This window comes from Solea solea, chromosome 6 (assembly GCF_958295425.1).
Source record: "Solea solea chromosome 6, fSolSol10.1, whole genome shotgun sequence".
NCBI lineage: Eukaryota > Metazoa > Chordata > Actinopteri > Pleuronectiformes > Soleidae > Solea > Solea solea.
In genome coordinates this window covers 22,298,835-22,310,429 of record NC_081139.1, presented here as the reverse complement: position 1 = coordinate 22,310,429, position 11,595 = coordinate 22,298,835, and the positions used below count along the sequence as shown (strand labels likewise).

Here is an 11,595-nt window from a genome sequence, read left to right as displayed (position 1 = left end):
AATTTTACTGTTTGGACAATGTGAACAAAATGCTCATAGCTGCACATCACATTTCACTGTGATTTTTTTAAGAAACAGAATTCCTTTTGTAAATTTTGAGATAAAAAAAAAACACAATTCATCAGAATGTGGAAGACAGCAAGGAAAAATGTACAAGGTTGAAAACAAATGACAGATGAAATGTCTACATGTAAGAGCCAAGGAAGAGTTGATATCAAACATATTTACACTTAATGCATGGTGGCCATTTTCCATGTGTATTATCATGGTTGACTGTGAATTGTGCACTGACCAAATTCAATCTAAAAATGGACAACTCTCCTAAAACCTCAGAAACATGAAGAGAATTGAAATCTTGTAGATTCTAAACCACCTGTTGCTCTCCCAGCTTAGTGTAAACTTTGTCAAACTATACTGATACGCTATTGAGAGTTGTGATCATACTCATCATGGTGACCTATAGCTCATGTCTGCAGCCCAATATATAAAAATTGATTCACAAATGTGATTCACAAACTATGGCTTTATAAAAGGCACTTTGCGTTTTCATTCAACAAGTCAAATTTAGTTCTCAAAAGCCAGAGAAGTACGTTATTACAGGGAAACGCAGCTGAGCAGAAGCTCTGCCAGCATCAGCCTTTACAAGGTGGCAGCACAAGAGTTATGGTGGAACATTTTGCTTGGTTTTAAGGCAATAAGGTTTGAAACTGAATCTATCAAAATAAGAGTAAACTTTGGTCCGAGACCTTCCACAGGAGAAAGATTATGACTAAAACTATCATTTGTGGCACAAGGAAGGGGAATTATTAACAAATAAAGTAGGACTCCACAGTTGTTTTTTTCTTTTTAACAAACAGGACTAAAGTCATTTTAAAAAAAGTAACAACACGCTTTTTAAGAAATTAGTGTGTTTCCGAGCATGTAACACTACATTGCATCTACCCAAATACCCTTGTCTCTTTAGCTGCATAGCAACATTCACATCTACAGCACAGCAATATCGTCATTTTACAAATGCACCCAAAAATATAATATATATAAACTGTGTCCAGAAGTGCTTATACCATTCCAGTTCTGTCTGACACTGAAATAACTGTTTATGTAGTACTCACACAGGTACTATATAAAATTTTAAGATGTGATGTTAGAAAAATAATGGTCTCTCAGCACACGGGTCAGTGTGCTAGAAGGAGGTTCACCAGCAGAGTTCAGGGCCTCACAGTTTTTGTGTGTAAATCAGTCTTTACATATTAAACGCTTGTTTTTTTTCAGAAGGGCAGAGTATCCATAAAGATTTTCTCCACAATTGGTGGAGGAGGGACCAAGTCCTCCAGTTTCAGGTAAAAGATGCGCTGCAGGCCTTGTGTGCACAGAGTTCTCAGTTCGGGAAGTTTGCCCAGAAGACGAGAAAGATAGTTGGGTTGGGTCCTGGTCATATCTGATCCACTTAAGTGTTCCCTTAAACAAGTGATGAGATGACTCTGAAAGTCCTCGACCCGTTTGGGCTCCTTGAGTCCATGGCGATCTGGGTAAATGAAAGAAGAAGAAGTTTTTATAAGAAACACCATCCTGAATGTACATATAAAAGTCAAATGAAACAATGAAATTCACGAAAGTGAAAGGCAAACAAAGGCCCTCACCAGTGATGACAACAAGCGCCGCAAGGCAGGAAAACAAGGAGACGTCTAATTTCATGCGGTGAAGACTGAGGGAGAAATCCATGATGGAGTCAATCCAGTCACCAAAACTGCGAACGCACTGCAGTCGGTGGAGGACCACACCGTTGCAGAAGATCAACTTGTTCTTCTCTGGATTTGACCTGTGCAGTTTCAAGACAGCAGAGCAATCAAAGCTTAGAAAAAAATGACATGTATATACACAATATTTATGAACTATTAGTTGATCTGGAATGTTGTTCTGCTGTAAATGAAGCTAACCTGTAAGCAAGTCGGAGTATGAAGAGTTCAACGAAGGCAGATTCAAGGAGCAGCTCCTGGTCTTCTGTGCAGAAGTCTGTGAATCCTGGGATCGTTTCAGCCCATTTTCTGATCACATCCATAGCACCAGTCAGAAGGTCATAAAATTGCTGGACGTCTCCAGCATCCTCCTTTTCTTTGGGGTTGTCCACATTCTCCTGGTACTGAGGGGGGGAGAAGCGGAGATGAAGGGTTTATTAAACTGAACGGATTTTCTTTATTTCCACTTTACATCATGTAACCACTGTGTTCAGATTTACTTTGGAGTAGTCGAGCTTTCCAGTGGTAGGGTTAGAGTCTAAATGAGCCCTGACGAGCGAGGATATGATGTTGACACTGGGTGTTGTGGACGAAGCCTCAGCCACAGTCTTGGGTTTGGATGGCAGACGACCCCGGCGGCCTTTGAGGCTGTCTGTGCGAACAACTAGGTGAGAGATATGGAGGAGAGAAACACGATCAGTACATGTTCGTGACTCTCACATGACCACTGCTGCACCCACACCTTAAAAAACAACTGTTGTATCAGTTTCAGATTCCCTTTTTTTTACTGCAGTTGGCGACGTAAGGCTCCGGTTACACATATGTCATATGTCACTTCCAGCATTGGATCACAAGATGAATGATCATGGGACACTAGTCTCTGAAGGATTTAAGAGTCTGACATAGTATTACCTTCTTTGACCATTCCCACTGTGAGACATTTCTGGAAACGGCAGAACTGGCAGCGGTTTCTCCTCCTCTTGTCCACCGGACAGTCTTTGTTAGCAAGGCACACATACTTTGCATTTTTCTGCACAGTTCGCTGTTGGATGAGGAAAGAATACTGTATTACATTCAAGTTAATGTTGCTGCACACATTTGGTGCATTATAGAAATGCATCAACTGATCAGTGCAATATATTATGTTTAAAACACATTGAAAGGAAAATGCATATTAATATCAGTGGCAGCCACTTTCTACCAAGTCTGTTCAGATGAAAAGTGCATCAAAAATAAAAATGTATTATTATTATTATTATTATTATTATTGTTGTTGTTATTATTATTATTATTTATTATGTCTGAGATACAGAAATATCAGGCTATGTTTGGACTGTTAAGGCTACTATAGTCTCTGTTTCCTTGTGTTATAAACATGAAAATGTTGTTCATCTGTTTACCTTGAAGAAACCTTTGCAGCCCTCACATGTGCGGACTCCGTAGTGCTGACAGGAAGCATTGTCGCCACAGACAGCACAGCGCCCCTCACTGGATCCTGCATTCTGGGTTTTGGGGGACATCATTGTCCCCTCTACTATCCTGGGGCTTTCCAGAGGCCCATGATCCAGAGACATGGGGGGACAATGAAGTGGAGAGACATGTTGCTGGTGAGACAAGAAGAAAGGGTCGTCCTGTCCTGACGGAGCATCCTGATGCTGCCCCAAGGGCGAGTGCTGTTCCGGCGTGGGGCTGAAGGTGAAAAAGGAGAGCTGCTGAGCCATGGGGGCCTTATCGGCCACAGAGGAGGGAGGGGCCGGTGGGTAGGGGCTGAAAGGGGAATCCCAGGACGGTGCAGACTGTGTCTGAAAGCCTGGTGTTGCAGGAGAAGCAGCAGCATAAACCGGGCTGCCATAGTAGTCAGAGCCACACGACGACAGTGTTTCATCGAGGCAGCTGAACGCGAAGGAGCCGGGGTAACAGCCATATACCTGGAGATCGTCCAGCTTGAAGGCTTGGTTCTGCATCTGAGGGCTGGGGCTTTCATCTGCCATGGCATGATTGAAGGGAATGGTAGAGGCCGGCGGAGACGTGGTAATCTTGCAGGAATAGGCATCAAACTCCCCCACATAGCCATTTCCCACCAAGGTGTTGATGCTGGGCAACAACGATGTAGACAGCTGGTCCTTCTGGCCACTGATGTCCATCATCAGTTTGGCACTGAGGTCAGGATTCAAGAACTCAGAGCTGAAGTAGTTGTCATGGGGCAGGGAAGCATACTGGGTTTGTACACAGGGCATCGCTAAGGAAGAGCACAGCAACAATCACATTAAAATTCCGAGCAGTAGTTTCCATTTTAACACAATGTTATTATATTATATATACATACATATATACATATATGTTATAATATTCAATGTCACATCTATAGGCAGATTCTTAACAATCCAGTGTGTAACATTAAGGAATTAAAATATACTACCCATAAGTGGGTTTATATAAGTTTATGTAATTGTTTTTAATTAAAAATGTTTTTTGAAGCCCTAGAATAAGCCTTTTTACTGTACTTTAGGCAAGGGCCTAGCTTCTGTGAGGCCTCCATTTTGTGCCATTATGTTTGTACAGGGGCCTGTATTTCCACATTTATAAGTATGCAAGGGCCAATGTAGTTCCCTGACATACTTGCGAAAGGGAGGGGTGAGCAGAGGAGTCCTGTTTGTTGCAACATGCAGTCTCAACATTAGATGTCACTAATTCCTTCACAATAATTCTTTTTTTAAGCGTATTTTTCAAAACAGATGCAAGTGAGTTACTGGGGTTAACTGGAGTTATTAAAGCGCGACATTAAAGTGTTCAAACCTGCACGTCAAATAAGATAAAATCATTTAGGTCAAAGTTTTTAATCCTCTATGTACACTCTTCCAAACAGTAGCATACACTAACACTCGTTTCCCTAAGACACACACCATTTCTCTAGCTTCAGGGCCAATGAGTCCTCTTTAGAAAATGCAGAGGGTGGTCCAGTGAGCAATCTGATCTTGCCGGATATTGTGTTACTGGCTCTTAATGCTCTGAAAATCTCCTTCAGTGGAGGGCAACCCTCTTTCACAGGGTCCGTACCAGGGAGTGTTGCAGATAGTGTTTCAGGGTGGGCTGAATGCCAGCTTAAATGGGAAAGGTGGCAAAGCCTGTTTATGTGTGTGCGTGTGCGCATGGGTGGGTAAATGGACATGTATCCACAAGTGGTAAATCCCTCACTAGGCTTTTCAGCAAAAAATGTGCTGCACGTTCCTCCAAAACTGTTCAATCCAAAGGTTTTTATTCCCTCCTCCTACCTTTCCTATTAATGAAGTTGATTTATGAGGAGGTCACACTACTCAAGTGTCCGACATGTGTTTTATATCCTAAATATACACCCTACTCCTCACACCTATGCAGCAACAGTAACAGACCCCACACACGCTCACCCCAACAAAAAACTAAAAAAACGTTTGCAAGTAAAATCAAAGATTAAGCTCGGAACTATTACCGTGAACATGTGGAGCATACGGCTGTGAAAGCTCTGCAGACAGTAAAGACAGTCTGTGAGGTTTTCAGTTCTCTTAGCACTGTGGCTGCAGCAGCATTGTTATTATTTTTACTCACAGGAAAAGCTGCATCACGTTGACTCTGGATCATTTCCTCTATTAAATAATATATATACTCGGTTTTAACAAGAGTTTGTGTTCTAACAACAATGTGTGTCCTCAAAATAATGGAATTACACTTGAGCTGCCAGGTTGTTTTGTGTACACTGAGTTTAAACAGTGAGTGTGCGACTTAATGCTCCTAATGCTCAGTTTGGAGAGTTTAGTTTGTTGTTAATATATCGAATTAGATAAAACATTTTTCTGAAGATGTTACAAACAAACAAACTTTGACATGGTGGAACTTGTGAATGAAGTTATTGCAGGGGTTTTAGATCAGGTGAACTCAAAGACCTTTTTTAAGTGAGTGTGTCTCCCTGACTGCTGCAACTAACTAATTCATCTGACGATTATTTTCTCAGTTATTTGATCAGCTGTTTTGTCAAACATCGAAACGACTCAAAATGCCTTGTTTTGTTCACTAACCAGAGATAGTTACTTTGTTTTGGTGTGTTCTCTATAACAAAGACACAAAACACTGCATATCTTTTGTTTTGTTATTTTGCTACATTTAAGAAGCAGGAGAACTGTTTTCAAAGTCTCGTTGATTAATTATGAAAAACAATTGGCGATTAATTAATGATGGAATAATAGTTAAAGCCCTGTATATCTCTAAACCAAAGTGTAGTAGTGAATGAGAGTAAATCTAACATCAGCATCAAGGTGAACGAGTGAATAATTCAACAAAAACAAAACAACTCCACTTACCTAATTCATGTAAATATCCAGATTTTGAAGCTTTTCATTTATTCCAAAGCAGAGAGTCTAGTGTGTGACACCTGTGGCAGCAAACACGCTCATTCAAACACTCACACTGGGTCAGAGCGACGCTGAAGACTCCATACACTCTTGTTTTATTTTGGCTGCGTCGACAAAAAGGCGGGTCCGTGCCCATAGATGGTAAACAGGGCGGTGGAACTTTCCGGGGCGCGGGCCAATCAGCGCCGCTCGCCGAACTGACGTCGTTCCGTGTGACGCACGCCCGGGATTCCATTGACGCAAGAGCCGGGGGAGCGTGCGTTCTAAATATAAACTGAAAACGACAGCGGCGTCGCTCACGTGGGTCTATTACTGGATGAAAAGCGCTAAGAATAGCCCGCGTTTGGAGGTGCACACGTTTTCAGACTGGAAATGTTACAGTTGATACGCGTGTGTTATCACAGGAAAGTCCAGGAAACACCTGCGGTATAGAGGTTTACCTTTGTTTGTATTATAGGCTTCAACAACCAGGATGAAGCAGCCAATGTTTTGTTTGTTTTTGTTTTTTTGTTTTTAAACCTGAGGGGGTGAATTTTTAAATTAAAGGGGATTTATGTATATAAAAAAACAAGTCTTGAGGCAGGACCGGGGAGCTCTGGCTCCAGCTGAAATCTAATTGGGCCCTGAAGTACTGTCTGTCACTAGTCACTTAAACAGAGATGACAGATGGATGCAATTCTACACCCAAACAACTAGTGACAGTAATGAAGTAAACAGAAAGGTCCACATCAGTGTCGGCCCAAGCCTTTATGGGGCCCTAAGCTGAATTTGATTGGGGGGGGGGGCACCACCGGCCATAACCTTCAAGTTGAAAGATCACTAGCTCCCGCTAGCGTATTTAGTAAGTATTCAGTCCCCTCTGGCAATTTTTTTTATTGGGACTACTGACAATCTAGTGTCTTTTTCTGGTGTTATTGGAGACCCTGTCCCCTAACCCTCCCCTGTCCCAAATTACTGCAATAAAAAAAAACGCAATAAATAAAAACTTTCTTTTGGATCACTCTGCCGGTCCCAAGCCTGGATACTGGAGAAGATTTGGAAGTTCATTTGTAGTTGTAGCTGTTTTTTACTGACTTTTTATATACATACATATATGTATATATATACATATATATGTATATGTATGTATATATATATATATATATATATATATGTATATATATATATACATATGAACAGTGCTCAGCATAAGTGACTACAGACCCTTTGAAAAGTAATATTTTGATCACTATCTCAATAAACAATTGAAGGTTATAGAAGACAACTGAGTTTTCATGAAAGTAAGGTTGATAAAATAACTTAGATCACAAAATCACCACAGTTTCACCCAAATGAGCTGATGCAAAAATGAGTACACCCACAACAACAACAACTACTACCTCCTTCTGAGTCTTGTAGGCTTGGAATGAACAAGTTGGCGACATAATTGCAACATCTGTCTTTTTCCATTCTTCAAGAACAACCTATTTTAGAGCCTGGATGCTGGATGGAGAGAGACGCTCAACTTGTCTCTTCAGATTTCCCCATAGGTGTTTGATTGGATTCAGATCAGGAGACATACTGAATCACTTTCACTCTGTTCTTCTTCTTCAGAAATGCAACAGTGGCATTAGATGTGTGTCTTGGGTTGTTTCATGTTGGAAAAATGCACGACGACCAAGGGCACGGGGTGATGGTAGCATCTTCTCTTTCAACGTAGAGCAGTACATCTGTGAATTCATGATACCATCAATGAAATGCAGCTCCCCAACACCTACAGCACTCATGCAGCCCCACATAAAGACACTGCCACCACCATGTTTCACTGTAGGCACCATGCATTACTTCATATACATACCTACATGTATATGTGTATATATATATACATACAGACACACACGTACACACACACAGGAGTTAATGCCATTTTCCTTATTCTCACACAAATGTTCAGAAACGGGATGAGAGCTCATTCAGTGCTGCTTGCATCCCTGATTATATGACTATATATATTAGAGGTCATTGTTTTCAAGTTCAGTTAGACTTCATACAATCCTCTGTTGGAAGGAGGATCTTTATTCTGACCTCCTACATATGACAATTAGGAACAGTTTCATTTCATGAAACGGGGGAACCTCAGACCATGTCACACAGTAATGCCATCATCAAGCATGTTGCACTATGCAAGCCACAGCCACAGCCGCAGACTTCCAAAGTCGTCGTCGTCAGTTTCAACATCACCTTATACCCATTATGTCACACCAACCAGGACAACCACGTACACAAACACTTGAGCCTTCTCCAGGGGGATCTTTGGCTGTGACTTTTTTAAGTGTGAAGAAAGTGAGAAGGATCATTCAGGGTATGCAATGGTTGAGATTTTCTCTGAAGCAGCTGATGAGATGGATCAGTCAGACCAGAATTAACCGCAGATAATGACAGAGGTTTGAGAGTACAAGAGAGTACAAGAGAAAACAAACAGACTTAAGTGGACATGCAGTCATCTTTATTTGTTTCTTATTTATTATTTTACTTTGTTCATGCAAGAACATACATACTGTATATAACTGAATGTTTGCAGTCTTAAAAAAAGATAATACACTCAAGAAAATACAATGTTAGTTTTGGAATAAAGTTAGAGATGGAAAGATTCCTTTAGGTCTTGCTTTTTGAAACTATTTGTGTTCTTCTGACGAGGGGAGATCGAGACAGACAGAAAGCTGCGATTCCCCTGAGTATTTTAAAGTTGTTATGTAAGATATGCATGTTGGCTTAGATCAGTCATCTGACTCCAGCTATAGTCCAGAACATTGCTGCTCACCTTTTGACAGGAAAAAATAAAAGAGACCACATCACACCTGTGTTGCGATCTCTCCACTGGCTTCCTATTTGTTTTAAGAGTGATTATAAAAATGTATTGTTGGCTTTTAAAGCTCTTGATGGTTTGGCACCATCTTACCTCTCTGAGCTTCTTCTTCACACCCCATGCCAAGCTCTGAGGTCTAATAACAGGTTGACTTTAGATGTGCCAAAATCCTGACTGAAAACCCGGGGCAATCTGGCCTTTTGTGGCCAAACTTTGGAACCATTCACCCATGGAAATTAAATCTGCCCCCACCATTGAACATTTTAAATCACTTTTAAAGACTCACCTCTTCTCTTTGGCCTTCACTTCATGATAAGAATAGTCAACAAAAAGGCAAACCAAAATGCACAACTAAGCTTAGCTACTGCTCTGTCTTTCCCTCCTCACATACATGTTATGAGTGGATATTTGATGATAATTATTTTGGCTTCTCCCTCTGTAGGGGTCGCCACAGAGGATGTACCGCATATTTGAGTTAGCATTGATTTTATGTCGGATACCCTTCCTGATGCTAAGAGTGCACTGGATGTGGTCAATTTAGAGTGTCCAATTAGCAATGACCAATGGGGGATTGAGTACCTTCCTCAGGGAAGCACTTGACCTGGCAGGGACAAAACCAACAACCCTTTACAGGCCAAGTTCCCTTTAAGTGAATATTTAACATACATAGTGCTTTTACAGTCCGTTATTGTTGCCTCGTCGTCTCCAATCTTGTGACTCTGCTGCTGCTTTAAGACACAATCTCTGACATGAGAGAAAATGAACCTAGTAGGTTCACTGTTTATAGAATAAAACAGACTGTAATAGAGTTTTATATCTGTGTATGTGCATTAAACAACTACCTCTGGGTATACAGTAAGGGCAGCCCAATGTTTTGGAAACTTGATAATGTGAGTGGCAAGTGGACCCACATTCTCCAAAGTTTGGAATTGGGATTGCAGTTACCATTTTAAACTCTAAAGGTCACTGTTGTTCATATTTTACATTTGTCACCTTTAATAACCTCATCAATCAACAATCTCTCCCGGCAGTCCTGCCAAATACAGTTTTAAAATCAGACCTTACCAGCTGCTCCATGAAAATGATGCTTAGAGGGCGTTAGGTAGCTTTCATTCACATAGGTAGAACCACTCTCTAGTCCACGTCCACATTTACATTTTGATTTTCATGTGTGGCTCCCTTTTATCTTTCCACCAGCTTCCTTGTGACACACACACATACGCAATCACATGCTTTTTACTCAAAACAACAAACAAAACCTTTGTTGCTGATTAACTGCCTCGAGATGAGTCCTCCTGCTCTGCCTCCCACATGCATATACCAAATTATATTGAATACCACTAACACTTGATATTAAAACAGTATATACTGCTTTATTTAAAAACAAAACAAAAAAAAAAACGAATTGCAAAGTAACTGAAAGCAGCAGTGTAACCTGCTGTTTGCCTATGATAAGACTAGGATGAAAACAAGATCACTGTCTTACCTTCAGTCCAGTGCATACATCTCTTTGTAGATGAAGAAATGTGGCAGGGCAATTTGTTAAATAAGCATTTCCTTTATCTGCCCATACACAAGGTAATCAGTCTGAGGATAATTTAATTAACTGCATGTTGTCAATGTGATGTATGATGAAGCGCTAAAATAATACAGGGGAGACTTGGGTTTTCTTCCCACACATTTTTTGGCATCATTTTATTGTATTTAATCAGTTAAAGAGATGATAATCCAATTTGTCAGTGATGTTACAGGAAATCAATACTGGGGATGTTATTATTATTAAATGTCCAATATAACTTTAAGGTTTTAAGAAGGTAACACAAAGTAAATGTAGGAGAGCAAGCACTTTCAGGTTGCAGTAAGAGGTTCAGTGTGTAACATTTAGGAGGGTTTATACAGACAATGTGAATACACTACCAATAAGTACGTTTGTATAAGTGTATAACTGCTTTAAAATAAAAAACATTTTGTAGCATTACAAGCCTTTTATATGTAATTAAAGCAAGCTTTACATCTTGCACCACCATGTTTCAGCAGCAGCCCATAGGTACAAACCAGCCACAGTGTGCATTTTGCAAATGAAGAATGACATCACGAAGTCTCGCGACACCCAAGACTTCACGTAGGGCACTTAGTTCCCTGACCCACATGGGAAACATTGTTACATTGTTTCATCGGCACCCTTTTTATTAACAATGAAAATCAGAGAGGAATAAATACAGACATGCACACATAAATAAATATATTTTTCTTTCAGATGGATCAACAGCGACAGTAAAAGTTTTCTGATATGATGAGTCTAGAGCCAGATATAACCTGGTTTGGAACTGGTTAAGTTCAGTGTTTCAGCTTGAAATTTAACAAAGAAAAGCATCACACACTTGCTAATCAGCTTCTTCAGACATGGTTTCACTCTTAACGTGCCAGACTTGTAGGAAATGTTTCAGGATGATTCAAAGTGATTCTCTTTAAGCGATTCTCATCTGACAGAATATGTTCGTGCGTATGTGAACTAATTGAGTCATCCACGACCAGTAACACACAAGAATCGACAATCTGAGCAACAATACGTAAAATAGTAATTATGTTTGTAGTGTAAGATAATTGATTAGATTTCACTTTGATTTAGCCT

The 11,595-nt window shown here is 40.4% G+C and overlaps 1 protein-coding gene across 1 annotated transcript; it reads right to left on the bottom strand.

Moving 5' to 3' along the window:
• Window positions 1-485: 485 nt before the first annotated feature.
• On the bottom strand, window positions 486-6,178 carry LOC131460912 (nuclear receptor subfamily 4 group A member 1-like). Its single transcript, XM_058631806.1, has 7 exons — window positions 6,068-6,178; window positions 3,137-3,975; window positions 2,649-2,778; window positions 2,237-2,400; window positions 1,938-2,140; window positions 1,641-1,819; window positions 486-1,525 (listed from the first exon to the last, which is right to left on the bottom strand). The coding sequence occupies exons 2-7, from the start codon at window positions 3,971-3,973 to the stop codon at window positions 1,269-1,271; spliced, it is 1,770 nt and encodes a 589-aa protein (XP_058487789.1). The 5' UTR covers window positions 3,974-3,975; window positions 6,068-6,178; the 3' UTR covers window positions 486-1,268.
• Between the last annotated feature and the right edge of the window lie 5,417 nt (window positions 6,179-11,595).